Below are 25686 nucleotides of genomic sequence, written 5' to 3'. Positions count from 1 at the left end.
CAGGGTCTCGCTCTTCCTCAGGCTGGTCTCCAACTCCTGACCTCGAGCGATCCACCCGCCTCGGCCTCCCAGAGTGCTAGGATTACAGGCGTGAGCCACCGCGCCTGGCCAAACACAGGAGTCTTGAAAGAAAACAATGATCAGGTTAATTTGCCTGGAGAATCTTTCAATCTGAGCTCCTACGTAGGACTTGTTGAAAGGAAATACTTAGACTCTAGTTTTAAAATATTTGGAGTTATAAGAATGAAGATTTTTCTAAGCCTAGTTCCCTATGTATGCTTTTATCATTATACTTATTATTAATTATTGTAATTATTAATCTGTTCATCTCCCCTAAAAATAGTGAGTTCCTAAGGCTGGGGCTGTATTTTTTAGTTTTGTATTCCCAGACCACGGCCTAGCATAAAACAAGCATTTACCTAGACTTACTAATTGAATGCCAAGGAAAAGACTTCCCAGCACATCAGGTATGTATACGGTGAGGATTGATGTTAAGCTGTCTTTCTTACTGGAATAAAGGAAGGTACATTTCTGGGATGTCACGGACTTTTAACAATGGTGAAAGTATTTTTATACTTCAAGAGGATTATGGGTTAATGTGTTTTTCTGAACTGATACAAAACATAAAAGAGGCAAAAGATATATTAGTCAATAAGTTATATAATATACTTTTTATTTGTAGTTAACTCTGTATATGAAATTTACTTTCCATTAAAAGAGAAAGGAATAGAGGAGAGCATTTGTGCTCTAGATAGTCTACTCCTCCTATACATGGTAGCCATGTAATAATTGTTGACTGACAGAGAAAAAGATGACTGCACTGTAATTAAGATACTGGTGTTTTCCTTAGGTTTCCAAAACAGGAAAAAATTTTGGTGAGGTCAAGACTTGGCTTATTAGGAAAATGTCCTTTTCCTAAAATAACAGCTATTTCTCTTTTCTTTTGTGGGGGGGTGGGCCCTTATTCCTAAGTTTGCGATTGTTAACTAAATGCTCTTCTGACCAGTGAAGAGCATTCTTCGATCTAAAATAGTAGCCAGGGGCCAGATGTGGTGGCTCATGCCTATAATCTTAGTACTTTGGGAGGCCAAGGAGGGAGGATCGCTTGAAGCCTGGAGTTCCAAGACCAGCCTGAGCAACAAATCAAGATGCTGTCTCTACAAAAAATTTTTAAAAGTCAGCCAGGCCTGGTGGCACACATCTGTAGTCCTCGCTACTTGGGGGGCTAAGGCGGGAGGATCACTTGAACCCAGGAGTCTGAGGCTGCAGTGAACTATACAATGATGCTACTGCACTCAAGCCTGAGTGACAAAATGAGACCCTGTCTCCAAAAAAAAATAATAATAATTAATTAATTAAAAAAACATAAAATAGTACCCAGGCAATCCCTATAAGATAATACCAGTGTACCATAACCTAGACGCCCATATAAGAAATAGTATCATTTCGAGACAATGACATCTTATTTGTTAAAAGAGTAGCCAAAAGTCATGAGTCATGATGTCAAGTTAAGTAACATTACTTCTTCCTATCATTTGAAACTCCCTAAATAAGGAGCAGCACTAAGGCCAGGCACAGTGTAATCCCAGTGCTTTGGGAGGCCAAAGTGGGAGGATCGCTTGGGGCCAGAAGTTCAAGACCAGTCTGGGCAATAGTGAGACCCTGTCTCTACAAAAAATTTAAAAATCAGCCAGGTGTGGTGGTGCACACCTGTAGCCTTAGCTAGTCAGGAGGCTGACGCAGGACTGCTTGAGCCCAGGAGTTTGAAGCTGCAGTGAGGTATGACTGCACCATTGCACTCGACCATAGGCAACAGAGTAAGACTCTCTCTCTCTAAAAAATATATAAATAAATAAATAAAGAGCAGGACTAAGAAAATCAGTTGATTTTACATGGCTTTTACATGAGCTGAGCAAATCCATTAATATAAGTAAAAAGAAAGCTTAAACCCAAGTAACCTCCAGAACTAATAATTCTTTCCAGTGGCATTCAATAGGACATTGATATCTGAGGACAGGGTGTGGTGTCACAGAGTTCACATCCATAAAGAACATACGTTTCATTTTCAGCTCCATTGGTCTTGCTTTTCCGCTGTTTCTGCTCATTGGTTGCTGGAGGGGCCTGACCCATGGCAGGAGGTTTCCGCTTTGCTAACATTTTCCGTTGTCTTTCTATCTCCTCCCTCTGTGAATTTATCCTTTCCTGTTGCCTAGAGGTATAAAAGATGTTGCACAGAGAAAGAAGGTCAAAAAAAAATGTTTAACATAGCTATGGAACAAACAAAAATAACTTGTCACCTGAATATCTGATAAACTGCAGAAAAAGTAAGCCCCCTTAAATCAAATAGAGATTTGATTTTAACTTCAGGTTGTATGATCCAGATAATTGGTCATAGACTTTTTGTGGAATGAGTCTGTGTTTTAAGATACTAGTTATGATTATTTTCATAGTGGGAAAATGGGCAGAAAGGAACATATCAACTTTCCATTGTGACCTTATTTTCTGACTCAAAAAGGACAATTTCGTGATTCCTTCTTAATAGCAAAGAAAACAACTCTCTGGTAAAGATCTGTAATTAAGTAAGGAAAAAAAAGGTATGAAATGTTCCAAGTTACTTTTGATTTTTTGTTCACATTAAAGCTTCCTCAATTTTATCTAGAAAGATATCAAGTTTGTAGGATGCTAAAGAAAGTAAATAAGATCTTCCTTTTAGGCCTATCATTTATTCTATTCTAAGTGAGCCATTACTATCCTACAAGTTATCCCCCATTCATTGATATGGTGACACCTAACGTAAGTTTTTAAAAAACAAATACACTCAGAGAAAGCACAATGAAGTCTCACAACTAGTTAAGAACTCCTTAGGGAATGATACATAAAATGAATTAGTATAAAACATATTTTATAGAAAGTGGAGTGGCTCATGCCTGTAATCCTAGCACTCTGGGAGGCCGAGGGGGGAGGATTGTTTGAGTTCAGGAGTTCGAGACCAGCCTGAGCAAGAGTGAGACCCCGTCTCTACTAAAAATAGAAAGAAATTAAAAATATTTAGAAATATTTTTCTGACAATTAAAAATATTTAGAAAAAATTAGCCGGGCATGGTGGCACATGCCTGTAGTCCCAGCTACTCGGGAGGCTGAGGCAGAAGGATTGCCTGAGCCCAGGAGTTTGAGGTTGCTGTGAGCTAGGCTGATGCCACGGCATTCTAGCCTGGGCAACAGAGTCAGACTCTGTCTCAAAAAAAACCCAAAAAAAACCCCAAAGCCATATTTTATAAATCTTTAGATATCTAACACCACTACCATTAAAGTATTTTCTAATAAGATGTCTAATTTTTCTGTAATAAACTAGTTTACAAATTAAGAATCAATACAAACTCCATTATAAGAAAAACCACTTTCTCTCATGTATCCTACCACCTAACAGATATTAAGGTTTATAGACTTGGTATATAAAAATATACCAAGATTTGAGATTAACCATTTAATAGACTAAAGTCCTTAAATCACCTAGTATAGCTGACAAATGCTAGCTCCTTTGCCTTTCTTTCTCTACTGTACTTCCTCCTCCATCCCCATTTTCTTTTCTGCAACCAACCTTCATTTTTGCAGAATGATGAAATCTAACTTTTTTAAACCTATTCTCAAATGGAACCTATTCTACCCTCTTCCTTGAATGTTAGTTTAGACCTCATTCAGATTCAGTACAATATGTCTTTCTTGGAAGAATGTCAACCAGGAAAAAAAAAAAGGCTACCCCCTAAGGTAGATGTCCAGAATATAATTTATGCTACCCTATCTAGGAAGGCAACACTGTAAGCCTGGCTTCAATATGAGCCAGGTCATTGATTAGACATCAACTTAACAGCAGAATAAAAATTTTAATTCAAGAGTTTTTTGTTTGCCTGAAAATTCTTTTAACTACCATTAGATATGCCTCCCCACCCTCATCTCACCCCCTAAAACATATACATAAAGTCAGCCCTCTGTGTCCATGGATTCAGCCACCTACAGACTGAAAATATTCAAGAAAAAAAAATGCATCTGAACATTCTGAAAGAGCTTGCTTGCTTGAGCACAAAAGCTGATGTACCAAAGATCAAAGTTACATATTATAAAGATTCTCATATCAATTCTTAATGTTCTTGAAACTGTTTAGCTATTTATACTGAAGAATAAAAGAATAAAGAATAAAGTACTTCACTTAGATTTACTTTGGGAATACAAAGTCTGGACTATGTCAATAAACTATAACTTCTTTTGGAATAGGAATTGTGTCTTATCAACCTGTATAACCCCAAGCATGTATGACGGTGCTTTTCATAGAGTTGATCCTTAAATGTTTCTTGTCTACTATCAGTTTTAGAGAGTGCTTGCCTGTCAATACCCACAGAAAGAGACTATTTGTTCTATCTTTTATAGAAGTATTGCTGACCCAAAAAATCCATCTCACTCAAATCTAAATAACTCTATTTAAAAAGCCACTGCCTGCAAAAGAAGCAACGCAATCAGTCTTAAGCACCATTATGGGTTGAATTGTGTCTTCCAAAAGATGCTAAAGTCCTAATCCCCAGTACCTTAGAATATAATCTTATGTGGAAACAGGCTCATTGACGATATCATTGGTTAAGATGGGGTCATACTGGAATAGGGTAGGCCCTTAATCCAATATGACTGGTATCTTTGTAAGAATAGGTGAGGAGACACAGAGACACACAGGGAGAAAACCATGTGAAGATGGAAGCAGAGACTAAAGTTATGCAGCGACAAGCCAGGGAATGCCTGGGGCTACCAGACGCGTGGAAGAGGAAAAGAAGGATCCTCCTGATAGGGCCTTGACACACCCTGACCTTGATTTCGGACATCAAGACTCCTAACTGTGAGAGAACACATTTTTGTTGTTTTAAACTACCCAGTTTACGGTATTTTGTTACAGCAGCCCTAGGAAATGAATACAGGCACATTCAACAGCAAAGCTGTACTTCGCACTCTAACCATACTAGAAATAACTAGTAGGAGAGGTATTAAAAACAAAAAGCATCATTTTCAGACATAATTTCAACTAAAAAAAAAAACAAAACTTTAAAAGTAATCTACAAAGAGCTTGTGATCATCCCAGATACGAATTTTTAAAGATTCCCAGGATTTCATATATTCTATATATACTGGAAAGTGTAAAACAGTATGGACTACCTAAAGGAGATCTGACATTTATCAGATCAACAAAATGAATTGTTTCATCATGGATGATGTGACTGAGAATCACACAGTTCACCATAAATTGCTTTAAGATGGGTATTGTAACTCCTTACAAATCAAAATAAACACCTAGACTAGCATTACAATGCTGTAAAGTTTAATTTGCCTCCTCTGATCATCCATATCTTAAATGATCATAATTCTGTACATAGGTCAAAACCCATTACTTTAATGTTGTTTATTTCAATATAAACAAAGTCTTAAGAATTTTTATTGCCTTGCCATTGACCGCTTAAGGCTTATTTAAATAAAAAATAGTGTACTGAATAACACTAGTATTTAACATTACTTTCTCAGAACTATAAAATAAGCTACTTTTTCAACAGGTTCAAGCATACTTTGGAAAGCAAAAATTACTAATCTGGCTAAAATATATTACAAATTGGATATAATTTTCCTATTAGACAGTAAATCTTCTGTTTTAAGAAATTTAAAAATCACTCAAAAAAGAGCCAGGGAACAAAGTGAGAACAAAAGAACCATGTTGAGGCTCTTGTTGAGGCTATGTTTGAATTACAATTCAATTTTTAAATGTCTTGAGGTTTGCTATTCCCATAAAACCTAGTACTGCTATCTGACATTCGGATACCTCACCCACCAATTACTTAAGATGTTTTGGAGTTTCTTATGTACGTAATTGTCATTTGTGAAGTTATCAGATATAGTCTTCTATAACTAAAAAATTTCAATTTCTGCACTGAAGGAAAGGGAATTAATTTATTAAAGCAAAACTTTAGGAAATCAAATACCTATAATTAATAGACATCAGCAAGAAACAGCTCCCCAAGAGAAGAAATGGACATCTTACCATATACATGACTGAAAACCAGTAAACAGGTGCCATCTACCTAGAGGGCACAATCCTGGTCAGGGATCTCATTTAGTCCCAATTTCTCTGATCTGATGGCTCTACAGCAAAGTCATCATTTTGTACTCTGTAACTGTGTAAGATTTCCAGAACCTTCTGGGCATAGGACTGCTTATGGAGTAAAAAGATAAAATACTGCTACTATCAGCAAAAACTTTAATCACTTCTTAAAACTAATTATTAATACGTCTCTATATAAATCAACTATCTCTTTGAGTCAAAGTCTAAAAAACGGCCATGTAATGAGTGGCCACTAGTAGGAGCCACTAGGAGCCAGAGCATTAGATGGCTTTGGCCACTAAAGGGGATCTTAATTTTATCTTCTGATCCCATTCTAACACATCTGGAAACTGGATAGTGTGTTACCTCCAGGGCAATTTGCACATCTTGGTCAAGATGTTACCAGCTGGGTATCATAACTCCATGTAACTACTGTTTACACTGCCCGGGTACACCTCTGCTATCACCAGCCACCTATGCTTAGAGCACAGAGCGAATGCTGCTCTCAACCTCTGCTACCTGGCCTAGTTCAAAAATCTGTGCTTTTCTTCCAGGATATTGTTTGACTTGACAGCCTCTTCTTACACCAAAATACACATATCTGAGGACATTTGTGAAGCAAAAACACGCTTAAACTAAGTGGGAGGTTAATGTTTCATATGTAAAATAAGGATTTACTAATGTGTATGTCAGAGATTCGTTTTAACACAAAATGTAAACAGCATCAATATTTGTACTTTCAGGCATAAATTTGTTATTTATGTTTCATTATTACTCAAAAGTAGTCTCACACTCCAATTCACATTCAACAGGCTATTTTAGCAAGAAAAAGCAGGTAGGAAAGGCAGTCTATGGAATCTTCCAACACATTGTGATCTGGAGATCAAAAGTTTAAAGGCCCATGATTAATACTTCTACCTCACTCAGATGGAAATGATCTAATAAATCAAAACAAATAAGGTACACGAAAAGGTAGTACAATCTGAAGATACATACTTTTTCAAGTCCTGAACTAATAGTTGCTATTCACACAGTACGAATTTTAGGATTTTAAATATTAATTCCCTCCTTAGAATAAATACCCGAATGTTTCAACCCAAAAGTTATGATAAAGGCAAGAAAGGCTCAAGATTCCAAGTTGCAGACAGGCACAGACAGTGGGGCTGGTTGCCACTGCCTTCAAGGAAGTGACTACTCCGATGACTGGACATTGTCTTCTTAAAGAGCCTCATGGGACATGTCCTATAAGGACCTTCTGTGGTTTTATTCTTCCTTAGGTTGCTACTCATTTCATTTTTCTGTGGATCCAGAATAAATGCTTAACAGACTCCTCATGAAAATCTATTTCATAATTTAAAAGATACCAAGTCAAACCCTAGATTTTTCTTCCTTAGCTTCAGCGACTCTGTTTCTTTTAAGTTTTAATGTAGAACTCATTTTTTATTCCTCTGATTACTTGTGTCATTTTTTTCAGGACTTTACTTCATTCCTTACATTTCTTTATACATGTGATAACTAAAAAACTAAAAGATGACTACCACTACTAGGATTATTAATGACTATAATTACAGAAAACTTTAACATATCCAAATTAACTTTTCAATGTGTTATTTAATCATGCCAATTCACTTACTTGATAAGGTTCTGGAAAGCATAACCATCTGTCCATTGTTCCGTAAAAGAGGCCCCATGTCGGACAGTAGTAAAATGGCCCAATCTCAAGCGGTCTTGCATGCTCTTATCTCTACATGCCATCTTCTCTTGTTTTGACTTAGGGGAAACAGACAAAAAGGAATTCAATACCAATTAGCATGGAGAAATATACTTTCCAGAAACTAAAAGATTTAAGATTATCACAGAAAATACTGTTGAAAAACCACACACCATCTCAAAACAGTTAGTAACCACTCCTTGGATGACATACCTTCTGTACAAACCAAGTAGACAGGATAGGATAACAAAAGAGCTGAAGGTTCTTCCTTGGTAAAATTTCTCCAATCTGCCTATCCTTTTTTATCTGAGACTTCAATATCTCAATTTTGAACCACATCAATACCTAACTCCCAAGCTGTTTCCCTGTTTTCTGTTTATTCTCGATCTAATCTATTTTAGAGAATTGCTACTAATTGATCTTCTCAAAACACTACTCTGCACACTTCCAGTTTGATGCTCTAAACCTTCCATGGCTCTTTGCTGCCAAACCCTGGATCTTAACATGAAAAAGTTCTCCACAAGCTGAAAGATTATGCCCACCTTCCTACATAATTCTTATTCCAGAACACCTTATGTACTCCTGATTCCTGAGCATATCATTCATTCAACATATATTTATTAAAAACCAATTACATGTCAGTGACTGTAAGAGTGCTAAGAAAAGAACATGTGAAAAAACTGGTGTTCACAGCCCAGTCCACAAGCTGAAAGATTATGCCCTCCTTCCTACATAATTCTTATTCCAGAACACCTTATGTACTCCTGATTCCTGAGCATATCATTCATTCAACATGTATTTATTAAAAACCAATTATATGTCAGTGACTGTAAGAGTGCTAAGAAAAGAACATGTGAAAAAACTGGTGTTCACAGCCCAGAGGGGGATATGTAACCACTGAATACATTAATTTAAAACTGTAAGTAAAAATTGTGATAAAGAACTTGAAGGAAAAGAACAAAGTACTGTGAGACAAGATCTCATGGGATATCCCTACTGGAGACGTCCTGTGTATTTTTAACCTACAGGCAATTTATACCTGCAGTTTTCCTTGCCTAGCACACATTTTCCCTCTTCCTTGCAGCTTTCCTCAATTAGTCCTCTGCCCTTTATTTCCATTAGTGAATTTTTTTAGTATTTGAGACAAGGTCTCACTCTGTCGCCCTGACTAGAGTGCAGTGGTGTCATCATAGCTCACTGCAACCTCAAACTCCTGGGCTCAGGTGATCCCCCTGCTTCAGCTTCCTGAGTACCTGGGACTATAGGTGCACACCACAATGCCTGGCTAATTTTATTTTGTTTTATTTTTTTTTAGAAACAAGGTCTCACTATGTAACCTAGGCTGGTCTCAAACTTCTGGCCTCAAGCGATCCTTCCACCTCAGCCTCCAGAGTAGCTGGGATTACAGGTGCGAGCCACTGTGCCCGGTGTTGAGCATCTTTTCATATGTTGGCTATTTGCTTATAACTTACAGAACATCAGAAATCAAGAAATAGGGCTCCATAGAACACAGCAGCTTATGAAGTCCTATATTTGCAAACCATGAATATTGGGGAAGAGCAAGACACAGTCCCCCTCCACCACAAATTATGCAGTCAACTTTTCCACATTTGGGGAAATCACAGGGGTCAGCGCTGCTGGACTGCAATGAATAAGCCTCACCCTGGGAAAATGATTTTAGTGACTATGGAAATCTCCCCTGCCAGGTAGGTATTGCATATGTTTATATATTCTCCTGTTGTAAAATATCTGTTCAAGTCTTTTTTTTTTTTTTTTTTTTTTGAGACAAGGTCTTGCTCTGTCACCTAGGCTAAAGTATAGTGGTGTCATCATAGCTCATTGCAACCTCAAACTCCTAGACTCAAGTGATACTTGCGCCTCAGCCTCCCAAGTAGTTGGGCCTACTGGCACTCCCCACCATGCTCCAGCTAATTTTTTCTATTTTTAGTAGAGACAGGGTCTCACTCTTGCTCAGGCTGGTCTTAAACTGCTGACCTCAAGCGATCCTCCCAACTTGGCCTCCCAAAATGCTAGGATTACAGGCTTGAGCCACCTCGCCTGGCATGTTCAAGTCTTTTGTTGATTTTTAATGAGTTGCCTTTTTATTATTAAGTTATGGGAGTCTTCATGTATATTGAATACAAGTTCTTTGAGAGATAATATTGTGATATTTCCTCCCAATCTATGGTTGCATTTTCATTTATGTTTTTGTACATTTCAGCATGACATATCAGATAGTAAATAAATATCCCCTATTTAGAAAGTTGATAAAGAAGTACTAAAATTTCAATTCCTTTGCAAACACATCTACATTTTATCACATACTACTCTTAACAAATAGAAATCATACTTTCCTGTGAGAACTCAGAGACACTATTGTGTTTAATTTTTATACTATGCTGTTTAGAGTTTAGTATAATTGGGTGAATGTATGCTGACCTCAGGAAATGCCCTAAAACTGTAAATAAATTCTCTGTATTAGCATATGCCTTATTATTTCTCACTCTCATAAAAATGAAAAAAAGTGGCTTCCTTCCTTAATTGATAAATGAGCCAAAGAATGAAGCAAAATTCTTCTCAGTATCTTCCACTTCAATAAAACAATCTATTTCACTTTCACTGAAAGACAGTCTTCCCTATTTTTTTAACAGCATTCCAAAGATTTCAGGAAAAGTATCCACCAGTGTTTCAGACCTCTAGCTTGTATTCTTGAAAAATTTCATTAGGAAGTACTATCATCCTAAAACTTCTAAGAAATAGTAACTATGTCTTAGAAAAATAGTAAATAAAAAATTTAGTTATTTTTTTTGAGACAGTCTCTCTGTGTCACCCCGGCTAGAGAGCAGTGGCGTCATCCACAGCTCACCTCAACCTTAAACTCCTTGGCTCAAGTGATCCTCCTGCCTCAGCCTCCAGAGTAGCTGGGACTACAGGTGTGCACCACCACGCCTGGTTAATTTTTCTATTTTTTTTTAGTAGAGATGGGGTCTCGCTCTGACTCAGGCTGGACTCAAACTCCTGAGCTCAAGTGATCCTCCCACCTCGGCCTCCCAGAGTGCTAAAATTATAGGCGTGAGCCACTGCACCTGGCCTACTAATAACTATTAAAGGCAAGCTGCAACTAATCAATTACTGTTTAAAGGCAATATCAGCCAATAAAGTAATCATATAGAGGTACATAACAACTTCATTTTTTTAAAGCATAAAACACTTCACACATTAACTGCCACGTAAGTTGTATTTAATTCACGCTAGTTTTGAGTGTGGAGCCTTGTGAAGCATATGTAACTCACATGTCTCTCCACCTTGGGAGCCATGAGAACTATTTTTCAAGTTGCATATAACTCACGCACAGAAAGCAATAAAGAATAACAAATTTTTCATTAAATTCAAAGGATCATTTTGTTTTCAGTCTTTATTCTATTTTCATAATAAAACAACATGGCGCCAAGGAAAAAAATTTTTTTCTCGTGTGGCAGTCAATGTCTTAATTACCCCATTATTTGATACATAAGTTATTCCAAATACCATCTCTGAAACAGAAATGTAACTCTTGTTAAATGTTTGTAATAGTAATAGGATACTCACTTCAAATCATAGGATGAATATAGAAATTAGGAGAGTAATACCCCAAATAAACTCATCTAGGACAAGCTGTTCCTGTTCAACATCATACTCAAAAGCAATGCACAGCCAGAAAGCATGTCCCAAATTATCACTCTAGATGTTTGGTCTGGCGTCTGTGCAAGGAAAAAATCCTAATTGTCATATCATGAGAAATCTTTTTCTAAAAAGCTCTCTTTTAAAATATTTTAATCTCAGGTAAAGAAAAAGAAGCCACACAATGACATACATTAAACATCTTGGGATACAGAGTTTAGGCCACCATTATTCACTAACCTTTTCTATAAGGAGTTTCTTGCTCATTGTCACACATCTATTTAATCGTTCCTTGTATTTCTCTAGCATCTTTTGCTGTTCATCAATCTGCCGTCTCAAATCACAGTTGGCCTTCAATGGAAAAAAAATTTTGCAATTAGCCTCTAAGGAAGACAGATTAATAGAAAAGCAGTTTCTAGGGAGAGAGAAAAATCATTTCTATCTGTTGTTATTAACAGATCAAAATTAAATTTCAGAGATAAGAATAACTATGTCTTTAAGAAAAAACAAATAATTCATTCCTTTATTCTCTCAATAATTTATCATCTGTTTCTCAATGATAAATTGTGTTACTGGAAGTGGGGCATGTTTCTCTACTATCACATTTTGCTCCTCTCAATAACCAGTTATAGCTAATCTTGTACATTACAGATATCTAAGCTAACACAAAATAAAGATTTAAAAAACCCAGAATGAATGTTCAAAATACATACAAAGGGCAATTATGCACTTAAAAAAAAATTACAGAATTTTTTTAAACCACGTAATTTTCTTTATGTTCAGTTTGTTCTTTGTTTTTCTATTCTTACTTCTAAAAAAAAATAAATTTACATAAATATTCCTCACCAGAGAAGCCAGGCACACCCATACCCACACAAGACAGAACAAACAAGGTCCTAGTTCAACAATGCCAGAATGTAAACATACAGTTAAGTTAGCTGTGGTCAGAAGCCTACAAAATGGACTAAATACTTTCAAAAATTCAAGTCACCTACAATAACAGTGAGGGAAAGAACCACTAACCCAAGGGCAAATTTGACTTGCAACTCCTGAATTTATTCTTCTTGTGTTGAAAAAAAAAAGAAAACTACTCTTTTGGCAAATAATGCTACTTCTTAATAACTTGCTGGAATTATGAAAAACTCTGTTACATCCCAACCAAATGATATAAGTACTTCTGAAACAGTAAAAAGCACAAATGGAAGACATTACAGGATACTCAATTTCTGAGACTTTTCCGCTTCATTTTAAAATTTTTCCCATTAGTTTTTCTTACAGAGTATTATGGACCATATTATCAAAGGCCAAGTATAACTACATTTGGGTAAATGTGACTATGTAATTCATGCTAAAGAATCTACAAGCCAGCTGGCATGGTGGCTCGCACCTGTAATCCTAGCACTTTAGGAGGCCAAGAAGGGAGGATTACTTGAGGCCAGGAGTTTGAGACCAGCCTGGGCAACACAGAGAGATCCCACCTCTACCAAAACTAAAAAATTAGCTGGGCATGGTGCTGCCCACCTGCAGTCACAGCTACTTGGGAGGGTGAGCCAGGAGGATCGCTTGAGCCCAGGAGTTGGAAGTTGCAGTGAACTATAATTGTACTAATGCACTCCAGCATGGGTGAAAGACCGAGACCCTGTCTCAGAAAAAAAGAACAATCTACAAGCCAAAGATCATGCAGTGTTTTGTGAAATCTAATCTATCCCTAGAAGGTGAGTGTTCCCTCAAAAATCTATAATCATATATCCACCTCTGACAGTTTATTTAAAATTTTAACACTTCTTAATTTTTGCGATTTCTGACCACAAAAGTTCACGTTTAACATAGCAGCTAGCTAACAGATCCAATACAGTCATACACAACACCTTACTAAAATGGAAAAACCTAATGACTGACTATGGCTGCCTGAAAGGAGACATAAGACCTGTGTTCCCCCACTGTCTATCTTCCTGATCAGCAACATAAGTTCTAATCAACTTGAAAAAATGGTGGCTGCACTTTTGTGGGTTATTTATTTTTGTTGAGAGGCCTCCCAGAGTGCTTGGATTACAGGTGTAAGCCACCACACCCTGCCCTGTGTGCTTATTTTTGATGTACCTATTCCTTTAGTACTGTTGTACATCCAACTAAAGACTACAACCTTCAGAAGAAAATGGAATGGAAGGGGGCAGTGGTAAATAAAGGGAACATAACACTTCCTGGGAAATGTAAGCAACATTTTTTAAAACTCAAAAAGCAATACCAAGTTAGGATTCAAGTTTTTAACAGACTCTATCTTCTCAATCTTAAGAGAGTTAGGCGATGAAGGAGGAAGACATGTCCACAATCCTTTCTCAGTCCAGCAGAGCTACTCTAGACAAAAACCTGCCAGATATTGGATTTTGACAAGGAACTTTTTATACCTACAAGCTTCTTCGTTATAAATCTTAGATGACAATTCAACCAGCACCCAAAGGAACAAAAGCAGTAACGAGAGCAACTCCAAGCAAATATGTATGTTAACAAAAAAAGATGCAAGACAGGTACTGAGTCTACTCCTGTCTCTCTTCATTAAAAAATGAGGGAAAAAAAATAAACAAACAAAAATCGGCCTAAAGAAGATATTTCTGGGCCGGGCATGGTGGCTCACACCTGTAATCCTAGCACTCTGGGAGGCCGAGGCAGGTGGATCGCTCGAGGTCAGGAGTTCGAGACCAGCCTGAGCAAGAGCAAGACCTCGTCTCTACTAAAAATAGAAAGAAATTATCTGGCCAACTAAAAATATATAGAGAAAAAATTAGCCAGGCATGGTGGCACATGCCTGTAGTCCCAGCTACTCGGGAGGCTGAGGCAGTAGGATCGCTTAAGCCCAGAAGTTTGAGGTTGCTGTGAGCTAGGCTGATGCCACGGCATTCACTCTAGCCGGGCAACAAAGTGAGACTCTGTCTCAAAAAAAAATAAATAAATAAAGAAGATATTTCTGAATAAGGAATAAGAACATCCGCTTGAAAACAATGAAAATGATCATCTATAGAAATCAAAAGAACATTTTAGAATACTGTTTTTCATACTCCATAAAATGCAAAAAGACACATCTATGAAATAGGTGCCAAAATCCCTAAAGAATACACAGGATGAAATAAGAAAGTATATTATAAAAGGAAAATGTGGGTAAATTAAAAATGCAAATAACAGTATCAAAATTCACATGAGCTACAGTCATAACAGAAAACATATGGAAGACAATGTTTGATGAGATTGAGAATAAAGGGGCAATCGTATTAAAATGAGACATAACATGTTTTAAATAAAGTGTAGAAATCAGAGACTCAAGCTAGGGACCAAATAAGAAATCAATATAAGAAGAATAAAAGCAATAATTAGGCATAATCACACATTTAGAGAATAAAAATATAAAGACCCACATATAGATGTACCCTGGAAAAATTTAACAGATTGTGGTGTTTGTTATTTTGGTCATGGACTTCTCTGACACAGTAAATGCTAGAAAAATGAAAGAAGCAGTGAGTGTATTTGTGTATATGTGTTATATTTGGCAGATAGAAGGAGACAGACAACAGGTTACAACACAAAAATCTTAGTGTTGCCTTTTACAGGGGAGAGCAGGAGAAAGAATTCTCCACTTTATAGTGGCATACAAAATTTAACACTGATGTATCCTTGCTCAAAAATAATTACTTGAAAATGTATACCAATCAACAGATGAAATGAAAAGACAAAAACTGGCCAGATGTGGTAGCTTATGCCTATAATCCCAGTACTTTCGGAGGCTGAGGTGGGAGGATTGCTTGAGGCCAGGAGTTTGAAGTTGCAGTGAGCTATGATGAAGCTACTGCACTGTAGACTGAGTAACAGAGTGAGACCCTATCTCAAAAAAAAAAAACTGAAAGTGGTGAATAAAAAAATACTGTCAGTGAGCTTTCACATAAGTTAAATAAACATGTGAAACCAATTACTGCAAATTTGGTCATAAAGCTGCCTATAGGCTGGGTGTGGTGGCTCACGCCTATAATCCTAGCACTCTGGGAGGCCGAGGCAGGAGGATGGTTTGAGCTCAGGAGTTCGAGACCAGCCTGAGCAAGAGTGAGACCCTGTTTCTACTAAAAATAGAAAGAAATTATCTGAACAACTAAAAATACATAGAAAAAATTAGCCAGGCATGGTGGCACATGCCTATAGTCTCAGCTACTCGGGAGGCTGAGACAGGAGGATTGCTTGAGCCCAGGAGTTTGAGGTTCCTGTGAGCTAGGCTGACACCACGGCACTCTAGCCTGGGCAACAGAGTGAGACTCTATCTCAAAAATAAAATAAAATAAAATAAAATAAAACTGTCTGTAAATATAAGAAATTACTCTCATATAAAATACTAAGTACAATAATCTAATAATAAACATATCAGACTTTACTAATAAAAGCCAGACTGATGGTTTAGCTATGTGCTATATTCTAGGTCTTACATTAAAGGGAGTCAAAATGCTATATTTTACACTGTACTTTAATTATAGAAATATAATTTGAAGTTTTTAGGTGGCGGACACATTCACAAACATAGTGACTTTTATTACCTTTATTATTAAATAGATAGATCCCTTTACTAAAACAAAATCATGCCCAGAAGACTAATGATAAAAACTGGCTAAGGCAAGGCTGCCGATCGCCACGTTGCGATGTCAGGATAGCCCTGGAGGTCCAAGGCTTCACTGAGTCAGTTTGATGACTGCATTAGTACAAATAAAAATAAAACCGATATTGTCTAAATCACTAGAGAAGGTAAAAAATGCTAGCAAATTTTATTCATAAGTCAGTAATGTTTATGTATTTATACCTTTGTATATATACTCTAAATGGCTCAAAAAATAACGAAAAGAAAACGTGCCAAACGTTTTATCCCAGTTAACGGAATTATAGATGACATATTTTTCTGTATTCTCCAAAGACCATGTATAACTTTATAACAGAAAAACAATGAACATTTTGTACCTTTTTTAAAGAATGGGTCAGTCATGTCAAACTGCATATTCAAAATACATTTTTAAAATATCATGGTATAATTGTAGAGATATCTATTTAATTCCAGATGAGGCATTTAAAAACTTTCTTTTGTTAGCTTCAGTGGATATAGAAGGAAAAAAAAAAGTAAAACTCGCTTTTGTAACCACAAAAACCTTTAGATGAATAGGTTATAAAAGGTGTAAAATGAAAAGTGGGCTGAAAAGCCTTTTCAAAATAGTTTTTTTGGTTGGTTGGTTTGTTTTGAGGCAGGATCTCACTCTGTCACCCTGACTAAAGAGTAGTGGTATCATCATAGCTCACTGCAACCTCAAACTCCTGGACTCAAGTGATGCTCCTGCCTCAGCCTCCCAAGAAGCTGGGACTATAGGCAGCATGTACCACTATGCCTAGTTCATTTTTATATTTTTTTAGTGACAGGGTCTCACTATGTTGCCCAGGCTAGTCTTAAACTACTGGCTGCAAGAGATCCTCCTACCCTGGACTCCCAAAGTGCTCAGGATGCAGGTGTGGGCCACTGTGCCTGGCCTTGAAAATAGTTTTGAAAGTTCAACAGTATTAAAATAACGTTTCTGCTCCTTCAGCGCCTCAACCCTCTCACTCCCCTCCCTCCGCCTCTAGAAAAGAAAAAAAATTTTTTCTGGAATGGAAAACATTTTATACTTACTTCCCACAGTTCTACAAGAAACACAGCACTCTACATATCTATTTTTCTATTATGAATGTAAATATTAAAATACAATACAAAATTTCCAATTCAAAGATAATGTTTAGAATATAGATATGATCCTGGTTCTTGATTTCCTCAGTTAATGGAAAATATCCAAATGGTTATTCTTTAACTTTATTTGGCTATAGTAATTATTTCTATCATACGTACATAATCCAAGCATACATAACAATTAGTGCTTGTTATAAAATCTCTTAGCACATTTTAATACTTACTCTTAATAAATCATCTATTCTTCCCTCCTTCTTCTCTAAGTCAGAATTCTTACTGTTTTCTAGTGCAGAAATTTTTTCTATTGTGAGGTCAGACTATAGAGACAAAGGCAAAACAAATTTAGAATTAGTCTCAAAGTATTACATGTCATCACATTTTTCTCATTATTTTTCTGAAAAACACATTTGATAACACAAATAGCCTGGAATCACATGGTTCAAGAAATCAAATCTGCCGGGTGCGGTGGCTCACGCCTGTAATCCTAGCACTCTGGGAGGCCAAGGTGGGTGGATTGCTCGAGGTCAGGAGTTCGAGACCAGCCTCAGCAAGAGCCAGATCCCGTCTCTACTAAAAATAGAAAGAAATTATCTGGCCAACTAAAATATATATATAGAAAAAATTAGCCGGGCATGGTGGCGCATGCCTGTAGTCCCAGCTACTGGGGAGGCTGAGGCAGTAGGATCGCTTAAGCCCAGGAGTTTGAGGTTGCTGTGAGCTAGGTTGACGCCACGGCACTCACTCTAGCCCGGGCAACACAGCGAGACTCTGTCTCAAAAAAAAAAAAAAAAAAGAAAAGAAAAGAAATTAAATCTGCTTTCCTCATCCCATTCATCAAGCCTTAGCTGAGATCCTTATAACTTGCTACACCTGCACTTCAAAAACATATTCTTAAGTCATCTATATGAATTCTGAAACTACTGTGCATTGAACAATACAGAAACGCATTACTCCAAAAATGAAACTAATTTTGAATTGAAAAAGACTGCATAGGACACATGACCCAAACCTCTAAAGAACGAATGTGCCATCTAGTGGAAACAGAGAGCAATCAGAAAGGGAGAAACAGTTGTCTGAATGCTCCACTATCTAAATCTGTTCAACTCTCCAAAAGCTGGTGATTCAAATACAATTTAAATCTGCTCTAGGGGGTGTATATTGAGATTTAAGAAATTCTCCTAGATTACCAAACATCCTGTCTTGAAAGCAATACAGACAGTGCCAATAGAGGCTGCAAGAAAACTAAGTATACTGTTGGCTAACTCAACGCTGTAGAATGGAGGATACACACACCATCCTTTTCAGATATAATCTTAATGTTCACAACATTCTCTAAACTAAAAAGAGCTTCTGAAGACTGTTTAAGGATGAAATTATGTTGGTGTACCACATATTAGAGAAGTTTAGCTAGGTCCTGCCAAATAAGTAAGCAGGTACAAGGAATAAATTAACTATTTTCATAAATTAGGGAATTAGCATCTAGTGTAAGTCTACCATAAACACTATTCTAATTGGCATTTTGTACACACTGTCTGAGATAATTAGAATCATCCACATTTTTACAGATGATTTGTTACTAGGGAAACCTGAAGCCCAGAAAGATAAAATATAAGCTACCATGACAGAATCTGAACCCACACTTTCAAAGTGTGTGCTCTCCTCAACACCATGCTACAGTATAAGCCTTTCTGCTACGATACACCAGAAAGGTAAAAAAAAGCCCCCAAAAGTTAAAGTACCTTCCAAAGGTCTTTACCTACAATGCAAGTTCTGAATATAATGCCCATAGATAATAAGGTGTGGTAGGAAAAATACAGGGAAGACAGAGAGGAATTGGACTTTGTATATGGTTAAGTTAGCACTTATTCCTAAGAAGATATTCTCTTCCACCGTGTAATAATCATTGACCTACCTGGGTCTGTCTGTGCTGGATGGAGATCTGTTTTTGGGAGCTGCAGGAATGCTCTGTGTTGCCAGATCCCGTAGAAGAGGGACTGTTTTGTTGAGCCTATAATAAAGGTACATCACAAATCACAGGAAAGTTTTGTATCTTTTTCCACAAACATTTCTATGAATGCAAACGACTACTTCTATCTAAAACAAACCCTTTCTTAAGAAAGTATTAATAGTCAGGGCCATGTGGCCAAAAAATAAAACAATTCAAATATGAGACACAAGGGCTAGACAAGGTGCTTTATATCACAGTCCTACAAATACGTTTAAAGTATCAAGTGCTTATAAATGAATTTTTAAAAAATGTTAATTAGAGAAAATGAAGTTATTCCTGAAGTAACTTGCCATTTTCACTTGTATTTTATATGCTTTTGTCAGAAAAGGCTAATGAAACATCCAACGTACAGCGGATGCATGTGAGCTCAGGCAGAAAGTACTAAGAATCACCATTCAGAATAGTCTCCTAAATACACAATCATTATCCATGAACAGTCGGTAGTCTAAAAATCCAGGCTAATTTCAAATATTCCAGTCACTTGCAGACTGGGCATTCTAAGGCATTTTTAAAATTTATATGGTTTAGGTTTCATTTAATTCAGATATTCAGGAATATACAATCATTACATTCCCAATAGTACTTTTAAAAACAAGGTGCAGGCCAGGTGTAGTCGCTCACGCCTGTAATCTCAGCACTTTGGGAGGCCAAGGTGGGAAGATCACTTGAGCCCAGGAGTTTGTGACCAGCCTGACAACACAGTGAGACATCAACTCAACAGAAAATAATACAAGTTAGCTGGGTGTGGTGGCACGTGCCTATAGTCCTAGCTACTTTAGAGGCAAGAGGATCATGGGCCCAGGAGTTCGAGGCTGCAGTGAGCTGTGAATCCCGCCACTGTACCCCAGCCTGTGTGACAGGGCAAGACCATGTCTCCAAAAAAATAAAATTAAATAAAATAAAAAAGTACAATTGTGCCTAACACAGTATGACCTATCATACACATAACTAGGAAATATTAGCAAATCTGAGGATTATTGAATAATGAAAACACAGTACTATTATCTCATTAGAGGATGCTGTCTTTTACATACATGAAATTTATCTTTCTACATATTCTTTTGATAATTGTTGTTAATCATTAGCATATTTATTCATAATGGTATAAACCACCACCTACTGAGAAATTACTGTAGGCCAAATACTTCACTGTCACTATCACATGCAATCCTTATAAAACCTTTTATGGTGGTAATTATATTATTGTTTCCATTTACAGATAAAGAAAATACAAATCAGAGACATTAAGTATCTATGCAGGAGTCAAAGAGCAAGTTAGTGGGGGAACCAGAATTGGGGGCTGTCTGCGTCCACAATAACCACTCTCAATGACTACAGCAGACCATCACAACCAGGTTGTGAACAAGTTAAGCACTTCATACCCATGCAGTGAAGGCTCACAATAGTCTTAGAAGGTAGGTAGTGTTATTAACTCCATTTTTATGCATTCATTCAACAACTACTTATTAAGTAGTCCTTATATCTAAGCACTGTATTAGGTGCTAGGGGTATGCAGCTAAGGGAAATAAACCACAGAACCAGTTCTTACTCTGCCCTAATGAAGCTTACAATCCAAGAGAAGATTTTTTTTTTTTTTTGGAGACAGGGTCTCACACGCTGTTACCCGGGTTAGAATACAGTGGCGTCATCATAGCTCACTGCAGCCTCAAATTCTTGGGCTCAAGTGATCCTCCTGTCTCAGCCTCTCGAGTAGCTGGGACTACAGGCACTCGGAACCATGCCTGGCTAATTTTTTTCTTTTTTTTTTTTTTTGTGGTGGTGGTGAGGGGTCTCGGCATGTTGCTCAGGTTGGTCGTGAACTACTGGCCTCAAGTGATTTCCCTGTCTCAGCCTCCCAAAGTGCTAGGATTAAAGGTATGAGCCACCGTGACCAGCTACAAGATAAGATTTATTAAGCACTTGATAAATATTTGTTGAAAGCAAGTGCTGAATAAATAATTATATAATAAATACACAATCACAATCAAGATAAGTGCTAAAAGAGCACATAGCAAGGTACATAACAATCAAGAGGGTCAGGAATAAATCTTGAGAAAGTTTAAGATTTGAAGCAGAGAAGAGATCGTAGGGTCATTCCAAGTAAAGAACATGTATACATGTATAAAGGCAGTAGGGAAAGAGATAAGACTAATGCAGGGTTCAAAGATGTCAAAAAAGAGGACCCAGTCCCAAAGAGGTTAAACAACTTGGACAGCCAGAAAGGGGCAGAGCTACGATTAAAATACAGATCTATATGATTCCAAATAACTGAGAATTTACTCTTTCTAAAATGCAGCAAATCCAAACTTTTCATACTAATTAAGGGTTTTCATTATTAAACTCAAGTATTACGCTGCACTAAGATATAAGCATTAGCTCCTTTAGTTATCGTTAGATTGCTCTTACAATCCTCTCCTTTCTAAATGTATTTCTTTTTTTTTGTTTTTGAGACAGAGTCTCACTCTGTTGCCTAGAATAGAGTGCTGTGGTGTCAGCCTAGCTCACAGCAACCTCAAACTCCTGGGTTCGAGCAATCCTTCTGCCTCAGCCTCCATAGCAGCTGGGACTACAGGCATGCGCCACCATGCCCGGCTAATTTTTCTACATATATTTTAGCTGTCCATATAATTTCTTTCTATTTTTAGTAGAGACGGGGTCTCGTTCTTGCTCAGGCTGGTCTCGAACTCCTGAGCTCAAACAATCCGCCCGCCTCGGCCTCCCAGAGGGCTAGGATTACAGGCGTGAGCCACCGCGCCCGGCCAGGAGGATCTCTTGGGCCCAGGAGTTTGAGGCTGTAGTTAGCTATGATGACGCCACTGCACTCTACCCAAGGCAGACAGAGTGAGACTCTGTCTCAAAACAAAAAAAAAATCAAATGACTAAAAGGCTCTTCCATAAGTTTCTAGATACATGGTAAATGGGCTTTGATAAAACGCTTTTTTATATGTGCTCATTTGTGGTTCTAATTTTCTTCTAGCAAACTGAGGATGCCAGAAAGTAGTTCAGTGGGATATTTCTAAATTAAAGCTTTCTGTAAAAACGCATATATAAACAGCCCAATGATAAGAAATAAAAATGCAAAAGTTAACTGAGGAAGTGGGCCACAGCTAGGAAGCAGCAAATCCTCATGAAAATGAAAACAATGCTTTCAAAAGGTAAAAGGTGATACACAATATAAGGACTTCATGTGACAACAAAAATCCATGGTAGAAAAAAAATGTTCTAATTCTGATCATTCATTCAATACTAAATGTGGATCTCTGTGCCTGGTCCTATGTTAACCACTAGAAATGCAAAATTGGAAGACAAAGAGTTTCCAGTTTCCCAACAAGTCACTGAGGAGACAATGAGAACACAACCTAAGCCAGTCATTACAGTTGTAAATTAAATACCACCTCTTCCTTCCCCCTAAATTTCTGTATCCTTTGTTTCTATTATAAAGGTAATATTGGCTTCTAATTCATGATGATAGGCTGGATCTCCCAACGTCCCACTCTAATGCAGAGATATTATTTAAACATGAAATCATAATAGCACTAAGAAATAAAGGAGACTTAAGAATAAGAAATTTTGTCGAACTTTTAAGAAACATTCAAAAGGAGTTAGGATTAGACTGATAGAGAAAATGAAATAAAGAAATTCATAGCTCAAAACCCCAGCAGTAAAACAGCTTGCTCTTTCCAAAGGAGCTCCTTCCTGCAAAGCTCCAAGCTGAGATTTACATATACAAAAATCACGGGGAAATTATCAGACATCAAAAACCTATTGGTAGCTAGGCATGGTGACATGCACCTATAGTCCCAACTACTTCAGAGGCTGAGGCAGGAAGATCACTTCAGGCCAGGAGTTTGAGAACAGCCTGGGCAACATAAGAAGACCCCATCTCTACAAAAAATAAAATAAAATTTTTAAAACTTAATTAAAAAATGTAATATTCGTAATTAAAAGGAAATAACTAAGCATTCAGCCTGCCTTTCTAGTAAAACTGTATGCCCCTATAGCCCAACAGGCACAGATGAGGAGAGGCAAGTTCTATTTTACATAAAAATAGGCGCTAACAAAAATGTGATAATGTTAATTTGAATATTCAGGAAAATGTTTCTATGTTTTAGAATGTGCTTGTTAAACTATTTTTAGATAGCAGGTCAAGATTTCAAAATACTTCAGCATAAAAAAGCAAACATTTTTTTTTAAAAATCAACCTTTGAAAAGTATCTGTGAAATGTTAAAAGATACATTTCCTATTAAGGAAATAACAGAACTGGCATTAAGGAGGAAAAAAAGATCCAGTAGATCTCGACTACTAGAATTGTTTCATTCAATCCAAAACTAATTCAATGACTAGATCTGTCTACTTCTCAGTAAGTCCAATAAAATCATTAGGTTTTGCAATGCCCAACAACAAAATGATCATATTATTATAAGTGCTCCTTAATTGTTTTCAAGTCTTAGAATAATTTACAAAAGACTAAATTATATTTTTTTAAAAAATACTAAATTATAGTTAAAATAACTAATCAAATATCACATACTTGCAATGTAACAATAATTTAAAAATTGAAAGATGAGAAAAGAAGGCTGAGGAAATTTATGAGTATGTTAAATTTATCTTTCATAATGGGGAATAAATAATCTTGTTTAATGTGGATTACATAAAACACATTATTTGAGGTTAAAATGGTAATCACAATAAAAATCTAAAACATAAATTGTCAACAGTAATTATCTCTCTGAGGAGTGCAAAGGAAAGAATTTCACTCTTCTCCATCGCTTCAATTTCTTGTGGGCCATGTACCTGTGCTACTTTCACAATTTAGGAAATTATATGTTTATAATTTAAAAACTCCAATTTCCTGAGCTGAGCACAGTAGTGTGCACCTATAGTCCCAGCTGCTCAGGAGGCTAAGGTGGGAAGATCGCTTCAGCCCAGGAGTTCGAAGCTACGGTATGATAAGATCACGCCTGTGAATAGCCACTGCACTCCAACCTGGACAACACAGTGAGACCCCTTTTGGCAGGGTTGGCAGGGACCACTCAAATTTCCTATGTTAAAACATAAAATTACATGTTTTAAATATTTAAAAGATCAAACTCTTAATATTCTGCCACCTGCTATTTTTATCGATACATAGAGATCTTTCATTGTTAGTATATATAAAGCTATTTCACTTCTGTCAGCTGTATAGCATTCCATTATACAACTGTATTCTACTTTATTTAACCAGTGACTCTATGAAGAATGCTTTTATTAATTCATTCAACATATAATTCTATTGAGTGTCTACTGGAGCAGATCCTGTTCTAGGCATTGGAGATATAGAAGTGAACAAAGCAAAGTCCTTAACCTCATGGACCTTGCATTCCAGTGGGTAGAAGTCAGATAAAGAAACACATTACAGCCTGTCAGTTGGTGATAAGACTAAGGAGAAAACCAAAGCAGGGCCTAGGAGCTAGATAACAGGTGGAGTGAGCAGGGAAGAGTTGCTATTTGATACAGTACAGTCAGGGTAGGCCTCCCTAATAGGGTAAATTTAAGCAGAGACCACAGAGAAGTGAGGGAGTGGGACATGCTGATATGGGGGGGGGGGGAATGTTAAGGCAAAGGCAACAGCAAGTGCAAAGACCCTGACGTGAGAGTATGACTGTCAGTATTTGAGGAAACAAGGTGGCCAGTGTGGATGTAACCAGCTGAAGAAGGCAGACAAAAGTAAGAGATATCAGGGTGGGGGAAAACAAACCATGTAGGACCATTTTAAGAATTTCTAACAAGAGAGTGGCATGACTGAACTTAGGTCTCAATATGATCACTCTGTTTTGCTAAGAAAAGATTAAAAGAAAAGAAAGGTAGAAGCAAAGAGTCCAGTTATATCAACAGGAGACAATATCTTAGGTTGGAGGGGCAGTAGTGAAGGGAATTAGAAGTAGTAGAATTCTGAACATATTTTGAAGGTAAAATCAGTAAGATTTATTGATGGATTTGGATTTAGAGTATAATATAAAGAGAAGAGACAAGAACAACTCCAAGGTTTTTAGCCTGAAACAATTAGAAGGAAAAAAGTGACAATTACTGAAACATGGAAGGCTGCAAAAGAAACAGATTTTTGGTAGGGGGACAGAATGAACAGTTCAGTTCTGCACATGTTAAATCTGATATGCTTGTTAGACATAAAGAGGAGATGACTGGAGGCAACTGACACAGGCCTAGAATTCAGGGCAGAACTCTGGAATAGAGACATAAAGTTCAAAGTCCTCTGCATATAAGGAGTTAGGTTTTAATAACAAAGGAACTAGATGGGATAAAGAAGAAAAATGAAGGTAGATAAAGGAGTCTGAAGACTGAGCCCTGGAGCACTCCAACATTTACAGACAAAGGAAGTGAGGAAAATACAAAAGAGCAGAAGCCAAGTATAGAGCATATGCTCGGAGAAGAAAGACGTGATCAGCTG

At 37.1% G+C, this 25686-nt stretch overlaps 1 protein-coding gene and 1 non-coding gene across 7 annotated transcripts in view; both read right to left on the bottom strand.

Moving 5' to 3' along the window:
• The window catches only part of TLK2 (tousled like kinase 2), a 105168-nt gene that overhangs the window by 30582 nt on the left and 48900 nt on the right, over positions 1-25686 (bottom strand). For all 6 annotated transcript variants that reach the window (XM_045525943.1, XM_045525942.1, XM_045525941.1 and 3 more), the window contains 5 exons: positions 19145-19240; positions 17457-17549; positions 11739-11849; positions 7761-7897; positions 2057-2209 (listed from right to left, as the gene is read on the bottom strand). In XM_045525943.1, the coding sequence (XP_045381899.1) occupies positions 2057-2209; positions 7761-7897; positions 11739-11849; positions 17457-17549; positions 19145-19240 (590 nt within the window). The remainder of the gene's footprint in view (positions 1-2056; positions 2210-7760; positions 7898-11738; positions 11850-17456; positions 17550-19144; positions 19241-25686) is intronic.
• LOC123621277 lies at positions 9389-9552 on the bottom strand. Its single transcript, XR_006729025.1, has one exon. It is a non-coding gene; the product is annotated as a U1 spliceosomal RNA (small nuclear RNA).

Source organism: Lemur catta, chromosome 15, assembly GCF_020740605.2.
Source record: "Lemur catta isolate mLemCat1 chromosome 15, mLemCat1.pri, whole genome shotgun sequence".
NCBI lineage: Eukaryota > Metazoa > Chordata > Mammalia > Primates > Lemuridae > Lemur > Lemur catta.
The sequence above is the reverse complement of the archived record's forward strand: the minus strand, read 5'-3'. Positions and strand labels throughout refer to the sequence as shown.